General features: G+C 51.6%; 3 protein-coding genes across 8 annotated transcripts in view; 2 read left to right on the forward strand and 1 right to left on the reverse strand.

Annotated features, from left to right (window-relative positions):
• Positions 1-16,289, forward strand: part of RHBDF1 (rhomboid 5 homolog 1) — a 36,914-nt gene extending 20,625 nt beyond the window's left edge. For 2 of the 5 annotated variants that reach the window (XM_061358210.1, XM_061358211.1), the window contains exons 4-19: positions 8-112; positions 2,945-3,158; positions 4,924-5,130; positions 5,844-5,966; positions 6,126-6,286; positions 8,511-8,762; positions 9,364-9,475; positions 10,340-10,414; positions 10,975-11,136; positions 11,244-11,344; positions 12,066-12,129; positions 12,582-12,676; positions 13,663-13,738; positions 14,216-14,316; positions 14,578-14,731; positions 15,532-16,289. In XM_061358210.1, coding sequence (XP_061214194.1) covers positions 8-112; positions 2,945-3,158; positions 4,924-5,130; positions 5,844-5,966; positions 6,126-6,286; positions 8,511-8,762; positions 9,364-9,475; positions 10,340-10,414; positions 10,975-11,136; positions 11,244-11,344; positions 12,066-12,129; positions 12,582-12,676; positions 13,663-13,738; positions 14,216-14,316; positions 14,578-14,731; positions 15,532-15,951 — 2,422 coding nt within the window. In that variant the 3' untranslated portion in view covers positions 15,952-16,289. Of the gene's footprint in view, positions 1-7; positions 113-1,608; positions 2,565-2,944; positions 3,159-4,923; positions 5,131-5,843; positions 5,967-6,125; positions 6,287-8,510; positions 8,763-9,363; positions 9,476-10,339; positions 10,415-10,974; positions 11,137-11,243; positions 11,345-12,065; positions 12,130-12,581; positions 12,677-13,662; positions 13,739-14,215; positions 14,317-14,577; positions 14,732-15,531 lie in introns of those variants that run through there. The other 3 variants (XM_061358208.1, XM_061358213.1, XM_061358212.1) reach the window with 3 other exon arrangements.
• A 129-nt stretch (positions 16,290-16,418) lies between these two features.
• SNRNP25 (small nuclear ribonucleoprotein U11/U12 subunit 25) lies at positions 16,419-19,572 on the reverse strand. Of its 2 annotated transcripts, none has more exons than XM_061358231.1 (6): positions 19,429-19,572; positions 19,241-19,331; positions 19,058-19,163; positions 18,903-18,977; positions 17,902-17,964; positions 16,419-16,607 (listed from the first exon to the last, which is right to left on the reverse strand). In XM_061358231.1, the coding sequence occupies exons 1-5, from the start codon at positions 19,549-19,551 to the stop codon at positions 17,910-17,912; spliced, it is 450 nt and encodes a 149-aa protein (XP_061214215.1). In that variant the 5' UTR covers positions 19,552-19,572; the 3' UTR covers positions 16,419-16,607; positions 17,902-17,909. The 2 variants fall into 2 exon arrangements, with proteins under 2 accessions (XP_061214215.1, XP_061214214.1); XM_061358230.1 differs by lacking the exon at positions 16,419-16,607 and adding an exon at positions 16,786-17,171.
• On the forward strand, positions 19,573-20,190 carry POLR3K (RNA polymerase III subunit K). The gene is made up of 3 exons (XM_061358233.1): positions 19,573-19,702; positions 19,779-19,866; positions 19,950-20,190. Exons 1-3 carry the CDS (start codon positions 19,592-19,594, stop codon positions 20,075-20,077), a joined length of 327 nt encoding a protein of 108 aa, XP_061214217.1. The 5' UTR covers positions 19,573-19,591; the 3' UTR covers positions 20,078-20,190.
• The last annotated feature ends 115 nt before the right edge of the window (positions 20,191-20,305 follow it).

A 20,305-nucleotide genomic window follows, 5' to 3' on the forward strand; every position in this document is an offset into this window, starting at 1 on the left:
TTTGCAGCAGACAGGTACGGTTTCAGAGGAGTCAGACCCTGCCCGCTCAGGGGCACCGGGTGGGCAGGAGTTCCCTGAGAAAGCGGCAGTCCCTGCCCCGATCGTTTTTCAGGTACTGGTAGCACTGAGTGTGAAACCCACCCCTGCATGTGTGTGCAAGGGCTGTTGTGACCTGCACAGATCCTCTCTGTTGCTGGGACTGTGCTGCCTTCCCAGGGCTGGCCAGGAGGCCTGCAAACAGACTGGAGTGAGAAAGTTCATGTGCGCTTCTAACAAAAACCAATTGTCACTCCTACTAAATGTGTAGGCAGCTGTCAATAAGTAGCATGGACTAACAAGCTGTCCACCCGCCAGCCTCACTCCCTCCTGCCTTTCCTAACAAGCTGTCAACCTCCTGGTGTTCACCACAGCTGGAATATCTCCCCAGGGCAGCCACAGCTCAGCCTGCCTTTGCTAGTATCAATGCAACATGTGGTGTATGCATATGTTGGTCCTAAAGCCTCCTTGGGGCAGAAGGGGAAGGAGAGGAAGCAGCACTGAACAGATGCTAGTTATGTTGGTCCAGACGGGGCTCAGAAGCTGGGAATGGAATAGGACATCCACTCATTCATTGTTGACAATATGGCTTGTTCTAATCCAAATATGACTGTGTTTTCTTTGAGGTAGAGGTCTTCGTTTAGTTAGCACCAAGGAGATGAGGCACTCCAGGAGCCACAATGGCCCATCAACCACCACTCCAAGACTGGAGCTTAGTAGACTTTTAAATGAGACAGAAAATGTGACTTTGTGCACGGCGAGGACTGGACCTAGAGTGGACTGGCTGAGGAGTCCATTCCTGTCCTATCTTCCTCATTCTGGCACTGTGTCCACCTTTGGCAACTGCTTATTGGTTTTAGGCTTTCAGAGCTAGTTAGCTCAGTGCAATAGAAGAGCAAGAGCTGACCTCTGATGCTGGTTTATTCCTTGTTACAGTGCGTAGGGTGTGATGGGGCTCCCCAGCTGGACACAGGCATTCAGTATCTTCCCAGATACCCTAAACCATAGTCAGCTCTCCTGGCCTATCTTGACTATGATCAGAGAGTAGTACAGCCCTTTACTCTGGCCCAGTGTTGTCTATGGCAGTTCAGGAGTGGTCCTTGCAGTACAAAACAGCTGTGGTGGTGCTTGTCCTTCCAGATTAGTGGGAGCACAGTTTCAGAGGACTTTGAGGCTCTGCTGTTGGTAAAATGGGCCATTCATCAAGAGGCTCATATGGCACAAATGACCCTCAAACTTTTTCCGCTGAGGGGATGTATGTATGTATGTATCCCCATACATGGGGATGTATGGACTTGTTACCCAAGGTCACCTTCTTGATGAAATATTGGTTACAGCTGTGTATGAGAAGCCCTCTGAGTTGCAAGACTGTTTTGTGGTGTGTGTTGTGCTGCATCTGCATAGCCAGAGCATCACCTCTGTGCTGTAGGCTTGGTTTGGGTCTGTCAGGCCAGGTGCTGACCCTTCTGCTCCAGAGGGAGATTGCTCTGACGAGATGTGGGTCTGTGGAAGCAGAGCAGTACTCTGAGACATGCCTGTAGCTCTGTGAAGTCTGGCCCCTCTGGACTTGCTGGAGGCATTTGAAGACAGTTGGGTCAGTGAGGTCAGGTGAGATCCAGCAGTTGCCCACGTAACCTCACACTAGCCAAAGGATCTGTTCTGGATCCTCTGGAGAGGCTGAGGGCAATGTGTGCTGGTTTGCATCTGGAGATTTTAGCTGGAAAGGCTGTGGATTTCACATCTTTTTACACGGGGGCAAGACATCTTCACTTGTTGGTTGATGGTTTTTACTTGGTGTTGTACAAAACACGAGAATACTTCCCTGTCTGTAGTGCAGTGACTCAGTTCCCTTGTGTGTGACCTAATTCTAGATTTAATGCAGCCTTTATTCCAGTATATCTTTTCATAATCCCTTTGTGATCTGGGAGGTCTTGCTTCTCAGCAGCTGGAAATCCTGCTCCTGAGCAGGGGGTCTGAGGCCAGGACATGGGATTTGGCTTGGAAGGAGTTTCAGGTTTTGACACCTGGGCCAGACAACTGTAGGCTGACGCAGCTTGTCATCTTCTGAGGAAAAATTAATCACAGTGGGAAAAGGTTGGCAGGGCTGTGCTGATCTTTGTAGGTGTAGGGTATCAGCTGCCCTGCTTTATTTGAAGTAGGTTGTTAGTCTGACTTATTTGCTCCCTCTCTGCCTTCCTTGGGATTTTGCTTCTGATCAACTGCTCTTCTGTGACAGCAGCCACTTGGCAGCAGACCTACCTCAAGGCTGCAACCTTGTGCTCCTGCCTCTGCAACCAGCAGCTTAGAGCTGTGTGTGTTTGCCTTAGCAGAGATCAGGACCAGAGGAAACATTTGTTACCTTTGAGCAGGATAGAAATCCTGCAGCATGAGATGGAGAAGTTGGGAGTATCCTGAGAGTGTGGGGGAGGATGGGGGAGAACAGTGAATTCTGGTGGCTCTTGGGAGAAGCTCCAGAGCCATGGAACAGTGCAATCCCACAATGGTGATGTACAGATGCCCTGGAGATGGTAAGTGTTTTCAATAGATGGGTTTTTAAATTCCACCAAGTTCTTTTCTGAGTTTCTGTTCCATCTCTTTCTTCCTTTTTAGAAAAAATAAGAACAAACTGTTCTTTCCACACAGCAAATCTCCCCTGTCATGTATCTCTCCTGTCATTTTTCTTCTGTCTTAAGAGACAGAATGCTGTTAATGGTTCAACATTTCTGGCCAGCATCTGTCAGGTTGCTAAAACCAGCTGAGGGCAGGCTGTGAGATGCTCATGGGGAAGAATTCTGTGTGTCCTTAAATTGGGCTGGGCTGGAAGAGATCACCAAGGCTTTGGACTTCTCATGTGCGTAGTCCAAGCAAACATAATACCTCTTTGCACTTGTATGCTGGCATCTTTCAGAGGCACAGCGGACTGGTTTGGGGTGAGCAAAGACAGTGACGCTACTCAGAAATGGCAGAGAAAGAGCCTCCGCCACTGCAGTCTGCGGTATGGGAAGCTGAAACCTCAGGTCATCCGAGAAATGGACTTGCCCAGTCAGGACAATATTTCTCTAACAAGCACAGAGACTCCTCCTCCACTGTATGTTGGACCCTGCCAGCTGGGCATGCAAAAGGTGAGTAATCTGGGACAGATTCAAGGCCATCAGGAGTTCCCTGCACAGTGTCTTTACCACTTTGGCAGCTGTGACCTATCTGCGGGCTTAGTTCTGCCTCAACATGTCTGGGCTCTGTGCTCAGACACTTCTCAAGTCTCAGATGCAGTTTGGCAGGCTCCTTCCTTCTCTCAGGTCTCTTTGGCTGAGGTCCCTCAGCTGTTTTGGTGGTAGGCTTAGAGCAGTGTTTGTCATGGTGTGAACTATGGTGGTGATTAGATATGTGCACCATGTCCAAGAGCGCTCAGCTTGGGGGTTTTGCTGCCATTTTTCAAGGGCAGAATTCTGTTGTACACAGATTGGCCAGTACCCTGGACCCAGATACACAGCAACAGACCTGGTATCACTCAGGACAATTGCCTAGTGGATCCTTGACCCAAGCAGAATGCAGGCAGAAGCGCAGCTACTCTCCTCTTATATATCTGGCTGTTTCAAGAATTTGGAAGGTGTCTTTTGTATTAACAGTACTACAGCTCTGCTTACAGGTCCTCACAAATGGTGTTGAGTGCCTGCAAATGGCATCTCCTAATTCCCTCCTCCCTACCTTCAAGTGTGACCCCAGGGAACAAGACCCAGTGAAGCATGTACAGTGACAAGCACTTCAGAACTAAGCCACAATATCCCTCTGCTCCATTCAGTGATAGTAACCCATGGGGTTGATTACTGTGCATTAGTGAGCACCACTGCAACCTGGGCAAGTAGGGAAACAAATGTGAAAGCAGGTTAGTCTGTGACCTGAAGCCTGGCTGTGTCACTGAAGCAGAGCATTTTGTGCATCTTTCAATCAAATTTCACCTTGTTGTGCTCTTTCCTGATTTCTTACTAGCTAATAAGAGTGTCTTGCAGTGTCTTTGGTCATAGGAGACTCAGAAATACTGTTGGGCTCTACCTGGGCTACATGAAATCAGAACATGGTATCAGTAGGTGTAAGCCTATAAAGCTTTGTGTTGAGTGTTCAACTGCAGGTTAAAAAAAAGCTTGTAAAACATTAGAATAAAGCATAGGAGTCTTACAGAAACCACAGCTGTGATGATGTAAGGACAGAGGGAAGGTTTGTGGCTGAGGGCAATATTTTCATTAGGTTGGTTTATATGTTTGGAAGAAGCGAGAGCTTTGGCCTGAAGAGTCCCATAGAAGGGCTTGCAGCTCCTGGAAGGTTGCCTGCTTTTTCCAGCTGTTAGAACTTAATTAATGGAAGCAGATGTAAATATACAGTTAAGCTTCAATAGGATACTGTTTAAGTCCTGGGCTGTCCTGTATCAGAAAGGAAACTAGCTGGAGAAAGAGCATGGCTGTTTCCAGGGATTTCTCAAACTCCTGTTCAGACAGCACATTCTCTGTGGACCTCACTGGCACAGGAGATGAATAGAACCAAGAGCTCAGGAAGGGCTGAAGGAGGTTTGGAGTCTCCTGTAAGCACCGGGAACATTCTGGGTGAAAATAATCAATCACCAACAAAAGAAAAGGCAAAAAAAGGTGGGGAGAAGGGAAGGCAAGGTGAGAGGCTTGAGGGCTTAGGTTTGAGGCTTACAACTAGGGCTTAGCTTGCAACAGGTTATTCCGTGTCTCCCTATCGTGGAATCTTGTTGGTCTGTCCAGCCTGGTTCTTGGTCAGTCCTGGGAACCAGGTCACTGTCATGGTCTCAAGACTTTTGCTTGGAGGGAGGAGGGCTTGGTAGGGAAGGGTTTGGGTGTGAGTGGACTGATGGGCTGCTTCTCTCTGCAGATCATAGACCCCTTGGCCCGCGGCCGAGCTTTTCGCATGGCTGATGACAACGATGGCTTCAGCATCCCACACACACCGATAACACCCGGTGCCACATCGCTCTGCTCCTTCACCAGCTCCCGCTCAGGGTTCAACCGCCTTCCACGGCGGCGGAAACGGGAATCTGTCGCTAAAATGAGTTTCCGAGCAGCTGCAGCTTTGGTGAAGGTACTGTCTGTGGGGGCAGGCACAGGCACCAGTCTGGGGGCGGGATGGAGCTCAGTCCTGAGAGAAGGAAAGAGGGAAGGAGCTTCTGAGTGGAGAGGATGGGAGAGCAGTGGTGGAAGGGAAGAAACTGAGCCTTCTCCTGTTCTGTTTCAGCCACGTGCCTAGGAGGCAGGATTTGCAAAAAGTAGGGATGATAGCTGGTTTTGGTACAGGTATTGTTTTCCCTTTATTGGCCTGAAGGCTTTGATTCCCACAGCCAGCCACCTTAAGAGAGTTCCATCAGGTCCAGTTCAGCCTGCCTGGACCTCTTGGCAGTCCATCTGCAGCTGGTCAGTGATCATGGAAGATCAGAAGTACCTGAGGCTGTTACTGTGCAAGTCTCTTCGTCCTCCCATGTATCTGCTTTCCTGAGCCCAGGGACCTTTTTGCTGTGCCTAGTACCACCTATCACTTTGGTTTGGTCAGCATTGTACAATACATGGTAGAGGAGCACGTTGCAAGCCTCACCACATGGGAGATGGGCACTGTGGATTGAGAAGTGGGGTAACACCTGTGAGTCTCACCAGGAAGGTGCTGTGCATCAGCAGGTCTCCTGTGCTCCACACACAAGTGTGAACCAGCTCAATGCTTGGGCTCCCTGTGGGGTGACCCTGCATGTGCCTGGGGTTCAGATTTCTCAGTGGCTTGATGCAGTTTTCTTCCTGTGGCTGCAGGGGCGCTCAGTGAAGGACAGCACCCTGAGGAGAGCTCAGCGGCGCAGTTTCACCCCAGCAAGTTTCCTGGAGGAGGACACAGTGGATTTTCCAGATGAGCTTGACACTTCTTTCTTTGCTCGGGTGAGGGGCAGGGCTCTGGTGTGGTACTGGCAGCAGAGGCAGTACAGGACTTGAGGTCCAGCAGGACTGCATTGTGGAGAGCAGCACTGCTTTGTGCCAGGGCTGGTGTCTTAATGTGGCGCTGGCTTCTTCTGATGGGACTTCTGTTTCTCTTCCCAGGAAGGAGTCCTTCATGAGGAGCTCTCTACTTACCCAGATGAAGTGTTTGAATCACCATCAGAAGCTGCAATCAAAGATGCAGAGGTGAAACCCCAGGATCAGACAGATCTCACAGGAGGGGCCTTGGACAAAAATGAGCTCGAAAGAAGCCACTTGCTACTGTGAGTATCCTCCTGGAAGCTGCCAAAACCTAACATGGGGTGGCCAACCTGTTCAGAGTGGAATAGTCAGAGAGGAAGCCAGTATCCAAGTACTGTGGTTCAGTGCAGAGCCCAGACCAGTGCAATAATGGGTTTTCTGTAAGGCCAGTTCAAGACCTCCTGCCCCAGCTACCCATGCATGTGAAAGGTGACTCTGAGGCCACCTCTGCAGTCTCTCCAGCAACTTCCAGCCTCACCTAATGTGTTTCAGAGACTGTATCATGCCTTGAAGAAGCAAAAGACACTCTTATTCAGCTGTGAGGATGCTGGGGGCCCAGCCTTCGGCTATGGAGAATGTAGCAAAGACAAGAAGGCTGTTGCCGTTGCCACAGTCACCAGGAGCTGTTGCCTTGCTCCAAGGAGTGGTGTGAAGCATTGCTGAGTGTCGAGCTGGGCTACATTCCTCACTTGAAATGAGAGAAAGGTGTGGCACTGATGCTGAGAGCCCTACAAATATGTGGGTGGTACTGTACCATATGCCTAGATTTTTTCCACCTGAGTAACTGGTACTGAGTAATAGCCCTGTGTTGTTTCCGAGTCAGCTCTAGCTTAGTTGACAGCTCACCCCATCAGAGAGTTCTGCTGGGTGTGAACGTGGAGCAGACAGGGAGGTCCTTGTTGTGGTTCTGCTGTTCACAGCCCATCTTGCTGTGTTGGCGCTTTCCCTTCAAGTGTTTCCAAGAATTTGACTCAGTCTTAACATAAGTGGAAGCGGCAAAAGGTGGGAGTTTGTTGTCACTCCTCTGAGACGGTCTCAGTCTTCTTGTCTCCATTTGCATCTCCTTAAATAGTTTTATTTACTGAGGAAAATGCATTTCTTTCACACTGCAGAGAACTATTACCAGAGTCGTAGTTGGGTGTCCTTTTAGGTGGCTGGGTGTTTATTTTGGCATAGGCAGATAGCCCAGCACTGAAAATATTAGGAACCAGCATGTCCATAGCACAGAAACCACTTGAACTCTTGGGGCAAGAGCAGGCTGCAGTGAAATCTGCACTTTCTGTCAGAGAAGGGCTTCCCAAAGGGAAGCTGGGGCTTTCAGCTTTATAAAAATGCATCTTCTGCAAGGTGCAACCTTGAAAGTAGCTGAAGTTTCACATCAGTATTTTTGGCTGAGGAGGTTCAGATTCTCCCTCGTGTTGTTACTTGTCCATACTTCATGATCCCTCCAAGATGCTGATCTTCTAGAACAAAGTCTGTCAGCTGGATTGTCTGACCACTTCTGAAAACTGTTATCTTTGTGCAGAGGGGGTTGTTTAGAAAGCCAGAGAAGGTAAATTAGACTAGAGTGCGTGTGAGGGACATACCTACCATGTTGCTTGGCAGTGAGCAAAGGTGAAATGGTAGGTAGGGTTTTTTTGGTCAGAGTCTGAATGCTGCAGACCTGACCTACAGACTGCTGTTAAAGAGCAAAGAAACACAAAACCATCTGAATATAGTGAGATTTCCAAAGCAGGTACTGTTCACCAGCAGCTTGTGCAATGTTCATCACATACTCTGTTTTAGACAGTGCTGCTTGGGATTTTTAGTATGTTGTTGAAGCCTGGTTTTGTTATTTTCCCAGGAATGCATGCACTGGTGCAAATAAAGGGAGGAATGGGAGGCAGATTGTGAGAGGTAACTGGCACAGCTTACAGTACGTGACAGTGTCACTTTCTTGGTCAGGGAAGCTGCTTGGATTCCTGCTCTTCTCCTCTGTCTGATTTGGTGTGCATGGGGGTTTAACTTGCCAGCTCAGTCACAGTAAAGTGCTTTAGGAGTAGGGATTTCCAATGCTGGGCTAAACTATGCTTCCATTTCATAGCAGAGGGTAGAGTAAGAGGAATGAAGCAGAGGAAGAAATAGATGTGTGTGAGGCTGCAGATGTGCCCAGATGCAGCCTCCCCATTTTATCCTGTTGCTGAAACAGTTCTTTAAAGCCTTGAGAGCTCCTCATTGATGGGGCTTAGTGTGGCACAGCTGCCTTATATGCCTTCAGTGTGCAGTCCTGCACTTGCAGCAACTGACACTGGGTAACCCTTTGAAATACAGCTTCTACTCCATGGCATCTTGTCTGCCATTAGCTGCTGCTCAGCTCAGCTGTGGTGGGAAAGACAGGGTCTGCTGCCACCAAAGACCAGGGAAGGGCTGATCCCCATTGCTGTGCCATGCAGAAGGAAACCACTGCTATCCCGGTTTTTATTGCAGCCCACTGGAGCGAGGCTGGAGGAAGCAGAAGGATGGGGCCCTGGCACAGCCCAAGGTCCGCTTGCGGCAGGAGGTGGTGAGTGTCAGCCCACAGAAGCGTGGCCAGCGCATAGCTGTCCCTGTCAGGAAGCTCTTTGCCAAGGAGAAGAGGCCGTATGGCCTGGGCATGGTGGGGAAGCTGACGAACCGCACATACCGCAAACGCATCGACAGCTATGTCAAGCGGCAGATCGAGGACATGGATGATCACAGGTGAGAGCTGCAGTCATAGACTCAGTCCCAACAAAACCAGTAATCTACTGCTGTTGTCCCCTGGTGACTTAGGCCACTGCCTCCGGGTGGTTGGGTGAAACTGCTGCTAAGACTCTCCCCCAGTCTCCCCATTGAAGTACAGTGCATGTTAGCATCACCATGCACTGGGAGCTCACCCTGCTCCTCACACTGCGTTAGGTGTCTGTATCTCTGCTACCTGGAGGGCCTGCAGATCTCTGCCCCACCACCACTGTCCTGCAGAACAGGAAGGCTCTGAATCCCTGCCTCTGATCATTCTCCTAAAGTCATTATTTCAGACACACAACACACTTTGGCATCAGGCTTATGTGTTTTCATGGATGTTTTCTTGGAAAAAGGTGGCTTGCCCAGTGTAATGGGGGAGTTGGAGTAAATGGGGTCTGTGCCAGCAAGACCTTATGTCATTGCCTCCAATCCTGTGCATCCCTAGATCCTGGCCATGTACCTTAGATTCTGTTAAGGTTCCTGGGAAAAAAAAAAAAAGCTTTTCTCCTGTATTCTATGAGTAGGTGTAATGTGCCTCGGTTTCTGCCTCTGATCTTTTCCTTTTTCCTTCATCCAGGCCTTTCTTCACTTATTGGGTCACCTTTGTGCATTCACTCATTACCATCCTCGCTGTGTGCATCTACGGCATTGCCCCTGTGGGGTTCTCGCAACATGAAACTGTTGATTCAGTAAGTAAATTCCCCTGTCTTGCCAGAAGTGTGATTGTGTTGTAGTCTGCAGCATATTGGCTACTTGTCTGATGGCTTTGACAGCTGAATGCTGGGTATCCGTGCTTGGGGGCTGCCTGCAGCATCTCTGCGAGCCCCCGTGCTGCCTTGTACCTCCTGCAGCCACATTGCTCTGACATCAAATTATAACTGGCACAAATCATGGTGGGCTCTTTGCAGGCTCTAGTTGTGTCTGCACTGGGAGCATTTTCAAACTACCTGTTCCCCTTCTGGTGACCAGAAGGATGTTCATAGCAGGGAAATATTTCAAACCTAAGTTTTTACAAAAGTTGCAGGATTTTTCTTCTGCCAGGAGAAAAACTGACCTGTCTGACTGTGAGAGCTGATCTTGAAGCTGTTTGTAGCCTTCCCACTGTTGGTAAAGGTCTCTGAGGTACATATCTCTACAGCTGTGTCCTCACTCCATGCAGGGGATGCCCTGGGGAGCTTCTCGCCTACGTATCTGACAGTTTTCAGAGCACTGTCACCAGCACCTGGGCCTATGCTGCCAACAAATGCTGCTTGTGCTTCTGAGCTGTGAAGCTTTTTGCAGGCTCTCAAGCCACCCCCATGTCTCCAGGCCCAGGGATTTCTTGAAGTAGCCAAAGATAGACATTTTAAATGAAATCTTAAGATGAAGATGCTCGTGCCGTGATGGGGGTTTATCTGTGATCCTGCAAAAGACCAGTTTGAGAGAACCGTGCACCCAGTCTGTGGCTGTGGGGATTTCTGTTCATCCTGGGTGCTGTTTCCAGCAGCCCCTGCTGCCTACCCTGCTCCCCTGTGTGCAGGAGCTCATGGGGCTCTCACTTTCTCTCCTTGCAGGTCTTACGAAACAGAGGGGTTTATGAAAATGTCAAATACGTTCAGCAGGAAAACTTCTGGATTGGCCCCAGCTCAGTGAGTGCCATTGCCCGGAACTGCTGGTGGGCTGATGGGGAACTGCATGCTGCAGCCGTGCCACTCCAGGGTTGGAGCTTGATGCTCACTAGTTGGACCTCCCATAGAGCCTGCTGTCATTGACAGGGTGCAGGTGGTGCTTTTGGCCCCAACCATCTGAAGAATGGATTACCTGGAGATTGGGCCCTGGCACTCCTGCTTTGTACCCTGTTCCTGCAAAGCCAAGCATGGGCTAGAGAAAATGCAGGAGTTCTATGGGGTGTGACAGCTTTCTGACACCATTCCCCCTAGGAATGGCTATTGTGTCCCATTTTCCCTGCCCAGCCACAGCACTGGCCTTTCCGGGGTCATGGACAAGGAAAGCCCTGAACTTTTGTTGTGGGCTTGACTTCTTCAAAGTGAATACTGAGAGTATGTCTGAAGTTGAGCTTCATCGTGTAGGGCTTGTCCCTGGTCCCTTGAGTCCTGATAGGGGTACCCCTTGCAGTTCCCCCGGCCTGCTCTGTCCCAGCCAATCATTGCCTGCCCATGGCTTAGCTGAGTGTTTCCATCTCTGCCAGGAGGCCCTGATCCACCTCGGGGCCAAGTTCTCACCGTGCATGAGGCAGGACCAGCAAGTGCACAGCTTCATCAGTGCCAAGCGGGAGAAGGAGAAGCACTCTGCTTGCTGTGTGCGGAATGACAAATCGGGCTGTGTGCAGACCTCAGAGGAGGAGTGCTCTGTGAGTGTGGTGGCCCTTTTGTGTTGTCCCTGCAGGCTCAGGGACGCTTCTGTTGATGTTTCTCCCACTCTGGGCTATATGGTGACAGCTCTCCTCTTTTCCTGCAGTCCACGCTGGCCGTGTGGGTGAAGTGGCCCCATCACCCCAGCACACCGATGTTGGCAGGAAACAAGAGGCAGTTTGGGTCTGTTTGTCATCAGGACCCCAGGTAGGTCCTGATTAGCCCAGCTGCCATCCTGTGGGGACAAGGTTGCTGTGACAGTACAGTCAGAGGCATGAAGTCCCACAGCAGCTGGTTGCTGGATGGGGTAGCAGCTGCTCTGGAGACCAAGGGGCAGGTCACTAATGTCCCTGCTTGTCCCAACAGCTTCAGGGGGGCCAAGGCAGAGCATGATATTTCTGCTTACCCCTAATCTCCATTGTTGTTGACTGCTTGCCTGCACAGTGGCCTGTTGTGAGCTATGGGTGCCTTTCTCATCCCTCTCCCCCTCCTCACCTGCTCCCCACACAAGCTTCCTTTCTGGGGTACAGCAGTCACTTTCCCAGCACACCTCTGCCCCAGAGCCCTGCTGGGTGCCATGGCACACCTTTGTCCTCAGTCACCATGGGCTGATGTAGAGCTGAGACCTGCTGAATGCCCCCCTTTGGAATTGTGTCCACCTGGGAAGGAACCAGTTCTGGGCACCTGTGTACTTTCAGATGGCTGCCTTTGTGCTGTGGAGCCATGATCTCTGCTCGCTGGAAGGAGGCTGCAGCTTTGATCAGCACAGCCTTTGCTGATCTGATGTAGCATATCACCAGCCCTTTGCCAGGGACAGAGGGGAGCTGTGGGCCCACAGCCTGGGCGCAAGGACAGTGTGGTGGTTCCTGGGGGCATCTGGTGCTGGGGAGTTATTTCCCAGGCTGATCTCTGCTTTGTGTTGCTGCAGGGTGTGTGAGCAGCCAGCCTCGATGGAGCCACATGAGTGGCCAGATGACATCACCAAATGGCCGGTGAGCATTGCTGGTGGCACAGAGCATGTTTGGGCAGCTGGAACATGGCATTTGCATCCCACTGTGCAGAGCCACAGCTGTATTGGTGGAAGGGCAGGGGCTCTGGTGCAGCCTCCTGCTTGTTGTCACAGACACCGGATCAGGACAGCCATGGCTTTGTCTAGCCAAGGCTTAAAGCCCTCTAACAGCTAAAGTTCCTCTGTGCCAGCTAAAGCTCTGGGCCCTGGCAGGGTAACAGAAGGATGGAGACCAACTGGGCCTCAGGGCTGTTTTTTGTCCTTGACAGAGATGAGGTGTTGATTGTGGCTTGGGCAGATGGAGTGTCAGGCACTATCCTACTGTCACAGGGAGGCCTTGGGAGCACTGGCTTCTTCCCAAGGGGCCATGTTGACTTTACCCAGGCAGCAAGCAAAGCCATGGCTGCCTGACTGCAGCCTGTTGTCATTTTGCAGATCTGCACAAAAAACAGTGCTGGGAATTACACCAACCACCTTCACATGGACTGTGTGATTACAGGCCGGCCCTGCTGCATTGGGACCAAAGGAAGGTAATGAGTTTCACCTGTATGGAGAGGGGCTGGGTGTTGGGGTGAGACACAGCGTGCCCTTTCCAGTTTGTAGATGCAGCCATTTGTCCTCCTTGGCCTTCCCACATGCAGCCCAGAACCCTGTTAGGAAGGGGAGTTGGGCAGAGAGCCATAACAAGGTCTCCCAGATGGAGAAGGGCTCTGGGATGAGCAGGGGATAACAGCCAGACTGAGTCTTCAGTGCAGTAGGGTATCTCACTAAACTGATCCTTGCAGTCTGGAGGGACTCAGATCCCAAGGGATTAAATACTTCCACTGGGGAGTTCTGTGCTTTTTCTTGGGAATGGCCAGCTTGGTTCCAATAGGCTACATTGGCTGCAGTGTGGAGTCCCTGAGCACTCCAGGAGATGCCGGGAAACAACCTGCTGTGGTTTGCCAGGGAGGAAGATGCTGTGCTTCCTCGCATTGCTTCTCAGCTTGACTAGTTACCCTGTGCTTTGGCCTGGCTTTTCCTGCTAGGATGAAAAATCAGTGCTGCTCCAAGAAGTTTCTCTCCACGAAAGTCATGACCAGGACACCCTTCGCCTAGCTCCCCCTTTCCACTGTGCCAGTTATGGAGGCACAAGATTCCCCCAGGCCCAGAGACACAGCTTCCCAGAGCTCTAGTGGCTCTTTCTCAGCTGAAAATAGCTCAGCTTTAGGACCTGTTTTGGAGCCCCTGTATGCAGGGCATTAGTCTGTGAAGGTCACTCAGGCTTGCCTGTGGGAGAGAAGCAAGAGGGGTCGGTGGGGAGTAGCACTGGCCTCAGGTTGGGAATGTGTTAGTGCATCTGCTGCAGAGACACTACAGCACATCAGGGACAGCTGAAGGCGTCAGTTCTCATAGGCAGATCATGGGATGAGACAACGGGGAGTGGGTCATCTGGGAGGGCACAGGATGGTCTGTTGCACCTTCCATGTGTGTGATTTTTGGTTTTCCTTATTCTGATTACTTGTGCCTCCTCCAGGTGTGAAATAACCTCCCGGGAATATTGTGAATTTATGCGGGGCTATTTCCATGAAGAAGCAACACTCTGCTCTCAAGTAAGTGAAGAGTCGGGGGGGTTATATGGCTGCCTTTTCCCCTCCTGTTCCCCTTAGTGGCTTGGCAAGATCTAGGGGCAGTTGTGCTGGAGTGTGATTGGGAGTCGTGTGTCCCATCCCACTTGGAGTCTGGGGAAGTTGATGATCCAGACTGTAGTGGCAGAGCTGGCTGCCACTACAGCCAGCTGTCCCTCATTGAAGACCAGTTTAGGACTTGGACTGAAGCAGTGGCAGAACTGAACCTTCTTGCTGCATTGGTGAGCAAGTGCAGTGTCTCAGTTGTGCATGTGTTGGGGTGAAGAATGGGGGCATAAAGCTGCCACAGGGAATGGGTCATGTGTAATGGTGTTGGAGACAAGGACTGGGACTTGATATAGCAGTGGGAGGAGAGCCCTTTCAGAACTCACTGCAGTCTCTGCAGTAGGTTTTGTAAAGAGCCATGCTGGCTGGCTCTTCACAACCACACTTCTGCCCTAGGTGCACTGCATGGATGACGTCTGTGGACTTCTCCCTTTCTTAAATCCAGAAGTCCCTGACCAGTTCTACCGCCTCTGGCTCTCACTTTTCCTCCATGCTGGGTAAGTGTAGGTGTAAAACTTGCATTATCTGGGTGAGGGAACCCTGAACACGGGGATTGCTATGAGGCTTGTTTTGGTAGTCCCTTCCTTGGGAGACAGAGGGGTTGCTGAGCTGCTGTCCCTGCTGAGGTTTACCATGCTGTGTTTGCTGGGAGGGATATTAGTGGTGTGGGTGAGGCCAGACCAGGCTCAGCAAAGAACACAAGCACAGGGGTGACTTCAGTGTCTGCTGCTTCAGCTCCTGTACTCTGAACTTGGCAGGATCCTGCACTGTCTGGTTTCAGTCTGTTTCCAAATGACGATCCTGCGGGACCTAGAGAAGCTGGCAGGATGGCATCGCATCTCTATCATCTACCTTCTCAGTGGCATCACTGGGAACCTTGCCAGTGCAATATTTCTACCCTACAGAGCAGAGGTGGGTCTCCTGCAGACTAGGGTCCTGGTAACTTACCATGAACACAAGCCTTCTGTACATGCCTGTGCCCCTCTGCCAGAGGCAGAGACACCAGAGCTGGGTTCAGTCTCTGCAGCACGTGCGTTGTGCATCTAGCTGCTGAACAGCAACACCCCCAGAGTACTTGGGCTTTCCAAGTGACTGGCCCAGTCTGACCACAGTAAGAAGGCTGCCTCTTGTAATGAGTGGGGGGTTTGTCCAACCACAGTGTAAGAGAGGGCCCTGACAGGCTGGGAACTGAGAGGTGTAGCTAGTGCCAGAGTCCCTCCACGTGTGAGTGGCAGGCAGGAGAGGGGCAAGGAGCAGAGCTCACCTTTCCCACAGACTGTCTAGGACTGTCCCTGTCCACATGCCACAGCTGGAAAAGTCTGGATTTGACTCTCTGTCTTCAGAAGGCTGTGTGGCAGAACCTGGAGGACTATCTTCCAGGTACTTTAGATAAGGAAAATTGCCTGGTGGGAGTCAAGAGACTGCCCTCAAGGGCTTCTCCCTTCTGGTGACTTGAACCAGATCTGTCCTCCTTCAGTAGAAAGTCTGTTCTGGGGATTGCTGGCCTCACGCTTACCTTGATCCTAAATCAAACCTGGCTCCTTTATAACGGGTTCAGTGAGTAAGAATGAAGTTGCAGACTGCAGCATCTCTTTCCCTAGCAACTCTGAGCAAGGACCTGAATGACTCATAACTGTAATGCCTGGGGCTGGCTGCAGAAGCCAGGCAGATGGCATGTGACTGATGTTACCTGTAATGCTCTTCTTTTGCAGGTTGGCCCTGCAGGATCCCAGTTTGGGATTCTGGCCTGCCTCTTTGTGGAGCTCTTCCAGAGTTGGCAAATCCTGGCACGCCCATGGAGGGCTTTCTTCAAGCTGCTGGCTGTGGTGCTCTTTCTCTTTGCATTTGGCCTCCTGCCTTGGATTGATAATTTTGCTCACATTTCAGGATTTATCAGTGGTTTCTTCCTCTCCTTTGCCTTCCTGCCCTACATTAGCTTTGGGAAGTTTGATTTATATAGGAAGCGATGCCAAATTATAATTTTCCAGCTCATCTTCATTGCACTCTTCTCAGGACTGGTGATTCTGTTCTATTTCTACCCCATCAAGTGCGAGTGGTGCGAGTTCCTCACCTGTATACCATTCACAGACAAATTCTGCGAGAAATACGACCTGGACGCACAGCTCCACTGAAAGGCAAAGGCTGGCTTCTCGAGCAGGCACTGGAGAGAGATGTCTTTGCGTTTGCTGTGCCAGTTCCATGTGGACAAAGCCTCTAATCCAATGACACTTCTAACCCTGCCCATGGTTAATTTAAACTGTCTCCTTAGCACTTGGCAGGCATGTTTTTGCCTTATCTCAGAAGACTCTGAAAACGGAACATTTGTGCCTTGTTCAATTGTATTGAACCTTTTTTGCTGCCATTATTTTTATTACACTAGTTTCAATACTACATTTTTAACCAGAGTTGTTTACTACTGCTGAGGTGGTGATTAAATGGTAAGGTAGCGTTTTAGCTACTGTTAATTGTTCTGCATAGTCTGTGGCTATGTTTGTTACTTTATCTCAGCTGTGCTGTTTCATGTACCACTAGAATCAATCCTTTCTAGCACCTGACAGACCTGCAGCTGGAAATAAGAGCCTCAAAAGCCTCAGGAAAAAAAAAAAGAAAGCCTCTTTAATCACTGCAAGTGCATTCCACTTAGAGCTCAGAGACAGACATTTCAAATAGCAACTGCAAAAAATGTCCATTTCAACTGGAATTTGTTTCTATTTGATGTTACCACCTTCTCCTCCAGGCCAGCGCCGGACCCCCGCTGCTCTTGGTAGGGCTGGATTCTCTGTGTGCTCTGTTAAAGAAACAATGTATTTGGCAGTGACAATAGTTACTGCATGCTGGGCTCTCTTATCACCACACCTCCATTGGGGTGGATCAGCCAGTGCCATAGGTCACTGCTGGTCACAGGCACCAGGGGGCAGATGGCTTCTGGTTACAGCACACATTTGATTACACTGGATGCGTTTAAAGAAGAAAAAAGGTTACTGTGGTCACAAAGCAACAGTTTCTAACGCAGCTACCTGGAGCCGCAAAACAAAACCCCAAGCGTTTGGAAAAGCTGCTCTTGGCACTACTCCTCAGCCACTGTGCCCGTTATTTTCAGATGTGGAGAGGAAGCAGAGATGATTTTAAAATAACTAAGCTGGAGTCTCAGCCACATCTTGTGTTTGTGTGCACAACTTTATAAAAATAGCAGCATAATACCAGAATCATGTCTATATAGATTACAAACAGGTTATTACACGTGCTGCTAGTGCTTCCTGTTGAGTGCATCAGCTGCACAGAAATATCATGACCATAAGTCTCATGGTGTGTCCTGTCTTCTGAGAACAATTACTTGGTTGAACTCTGGTTTCTATAAACCAGAAACAGAGAAACTGGAAGTCAAACCCTACAGGATCTGTAAGCTGACATCTCTCTTCCTAATTCCTTGTTGTAATTGAGAAAAATGGCTCAAGATACACTCACAATGGAACAGCAAAAAACGTGCTCTGTTTGCTTGCTGCATTTGCTTATGTGTACCCACGGGACATTTCTGTTAGTTACAGGTGCTCTGAATGGTACAGGAGCACTCGGAGCAGGGTGGGAGAACAGCCATGTGGGTATGAGAGCCTGAGGCACACAAAAGGACCCAGATGACCTGAGTGATAGCAATTGCCTATAGCAATGTAGGGATGAGTTAGCACCCAGCCACATTCCTGGCAGTGATTTACAGATATTCAAGAAGGCTAAAATTAACGCCTTAGAAGCAATCAAACCAGCAAAAGAACACTGCATTTAATGAGTGTCAAGACATGGCTAGAGCAGATTCAGAGTCTAAACATAAAGTAGGGATAGAGGTACATCACTGCCAGCACCAAGATGCTGCTGCTGCTGTGTGTTAACTGAAGTAGCTGAATCGTTGTTCTCTGGCCAGAGAAAAATATGCACAACACAACCAGGATATGGAAACAGATCACAGACAGAGTGCAAGCCTAACTCAGACACATGCCTTCAGTAATGCCCTGGCTGCTGAGCTGGACCACTAAGGCCTGGGGAAGAGACAGATGAAGAAGCAGTAGCTCTAATGGATGTTCAGGACTTACCTGACAGGTTACTTTCGAAGCTTCTTTATGAAGCTGACCTCATCCCGGTTTCTGATGCCATACCTGAAGGACAGTTAATGCTGTTATGTGCCAGTTAACCAGGAGCCACAACCTTTGAAAGCCTATAGCTTCCTCTTTTCCAGGGCAAGATGGACTCAACATGCTTGCTATGCTCTAATGCAGGACGTTTTATTTGTGTATGTAGAACACGCTGCCAGCACTAAGGATCTGGTTATCTGCCTTTCTAACTGCAACAACACCTTAAATCTATTGCCCATGGCTCAGTCTTTTGAGGAAAGCTTTTAGTGGTTGCTAAATTTTTAGTACTTCAGACAAGCTTGTCCTGCTGGTCTGCACACAGGCTGGCATACCCAGCACTGCTGTGTGCAGCTGCTAGAGTGCTCAGAAGCACCTCCTGCCTCCTTGCCCTGAGAACAGGCATGGAAACATGGGAGTTACTTGTAAGCAGTGTTACTAGGTCCTCTCTGTGGCTGAGCAAGTCCAGATCCCAACACTCTTTGCCTGGCATTCTTCCCTCTTCCTCCCTACCTCAGCAGCTCTGCCTAGCCCTCTGTGAGGGTGATGGGAGCACTGGCACAAGTTGTCCAGGGTTCCTTCCATTCCTGGTCCCTTCCACAATACAATGTGACCTGACCCCATCCCCTGCTGAGTAGCTGCTCCCCAGGTGCTCCCAGTTTCCCTGGGAGTTGAACTTAACCTGCTTTATGCACAGGACACCATCCCTGACCTTCTCTGTGTTCTACTCTTAAGTACCTTGGTGTGATTTGGAGGAATACACCTTGCACAGGAGGGCTGTGACTGAGGAACTGCCTGAGGCCTTCCTGTCCTGCAGATGATCTGCCAGGGCAGGGCCTGTCCCACCTCTGTGTGCAGTGCTGGTCCTGTTCAAGTGCAGGAGCTACCAGAGCCAGGCACAAAGTCCCAGGGTTGGGTGTGCTCCAGCGCGGCCCCTCCAGCCCCCAGAAGAGACTGTTACTCACTCTCGCAGCTTCTTTCTATCATCTGCCAGCTTCTCTCCGCCGTAGGTTAAATGGTACGTCCTCCAGATGTACTTCCTAGGGCAAAACCGCTTAGGCCACCGGGGAGCGCTGCAGGCGGGTGGGTGCGTGCAGCCGGAGCCCCCCGCCCCGCTCACCAGCTGAGGTGCTGCACGCCGCCCTGCCGGGCCTGCCGCAGCTGGACGTGCCGCCGCAGCGCCTTCTTCAGGTCCAGCACCGAGGCGTTCTGCACCACCACCACGGCTGCGGAGGGGCAAGAGCCCTGTCAGCGCCCGGCCCGCGGCCCCGGCCCACTCCCGCCCCCCGGCCCCGGGACGCACGCATGGTCTCGCCGTCCGCTTTGCAGACGCGCACGGTCATGGCCTGCCCGTACTCCAGCGCCACCTGCGAGCCGATCTCCTCCGCCGTCACCTGCGGGCGGCACGGCCGCGGCCGGAGAGTGAGGCGGGCCTGAGCCCCGCCACCGCTACCCCGGCCTTCGCCCGGCCCCCGGCGGCCCCGGCCCTACCTGCGGCGGGAGGTCACAGAGCAGCGGGTCCTGCACCAGGCGCGCAAGCGCCTCCTGGAAGAGCTCCAGCACCTCAGCGTGCGCCAGCTCCTCCTCGGGCTCCGCCGCCGCCGCCGCCGCCATCGTCGCGCCGGAAGGGGCGGCCGGCGCCGCGGAACTGGCGATGCTGCTCTTCTGCCCGGCCTGCGGCAACGTGCTGGTGGCCGAAGAGGGGCCGCGCTGCCACCGCTTCGCCTGCACCACCTGCCCCTACGTGCGCAACGTCACGAGGAAGGTGCCGGGCGGGCAGGGCGCGGGGCAGGGGGGGCTGGCGCGGGGTCGGGCCCTGACTGACCGGCGGCGTCCCGCAGGTGACGAGCAGGAAGTACCCGCGGCTCAAGGAGGTGGACGATGTGCTGGGCGGCGCCGCGGCCTGGGAGAACGTGGACTCCACCGCAGGTAGGGACGGGACGGGACGGGACGGGGAACGAGGGTGGTGAAGGAGCGGGCCTCACCTCACGGCGCCGCGCCTCGTCCCGCAGAGCCGTGCCCCAAGTGCGAGCACCCCCGCGCCTACTTCATGCAGATCCAGACGCGCTCGGCCGACGAGCCCATGACCACCTTCTACAAGTGCTGCAACGCGCAGTGCGGGCACCGGTGGCGGGACTGAGGGCGCCGGCCCGCTCCCGCCTCTGGGCCGAGGGAAGAGGCGCGGCCCAGGCCCGATGGGATTTGGGGAGGAAAAGGGGGAGTCTGCTGCAATAAACATGACACTGGGTGTAAGGAACTGTGTGCTGTGGTTGCTTTAAAACTGTCCTCGGTAGAGCTGACACACTGCTGAAAGCGGCACAGGGGAGGGGTGCAGGGCCCTGACCTCACACAGCACAGCGGTCTGCTA

This window comes from Neopsephotus bourkii, unplaced genomic scaffold, assembly GCF_033783945.1.
Source record: "Neopsephotus bourkii isolate Nb327-2 ecotype Australia unplaced genomic scaffold, CSIRO-AGI_Nbou_v1 NB_940, whole genome shotgun sequence".
NCBI lineage: Eukaryota > Metazoa > Chordata > Aves > Psittaciformes > Psittacidae > Neopsephotus > Neopsephotus bourkii.

Bases quoted from the DNA above. Each gene is read 5' to 3' on its own strand.
- SNRNP25 (XM_061358231.1), bottom strand. From the start codon at position 19,551: ATGGCGGCGGCGGCGGCGGCGGAGCCCGAGGAGGAGCTGGCGCACGCT. The intron at 19,332-19,428 runs GTAGGGCCGGGG...TGCCGCCCGCAG, and splicing joins TCTGTGACCTCCCGCCGCAG to GTGACGGCGGAGGAGATCGG. The intron at 18,978-19,057 runs GTGAGCGGGGCG...GTTTTGCCCTAG, and splicing joins GGCGTGCAGCACCTCAGCTG to GAAGTACATCTGGAGGACGT.
- POLR3K (XM_061358233.1), top strand. From the start codon at position 19,592: ATGCTGCTCTTCTGCCCGGCCTGCGGCAACGTGCTGGTGGCCGAAGAG. The intron at 19,703-19,778 runs GTGCCGGGCGGG...GGCGTCCCGCAG, and splicing joins TGCGCAACGTCACGAGGAAG to GTGACGAGCAGGAAGTACCC. The intron at 19,867-19,949 runs GTAGGGACGGGA...CTCGTCCCGCAG, and splicing joins GAACGTGGACTCCACCGCAG to AGCCGTGCCCCAAGTGCGAG.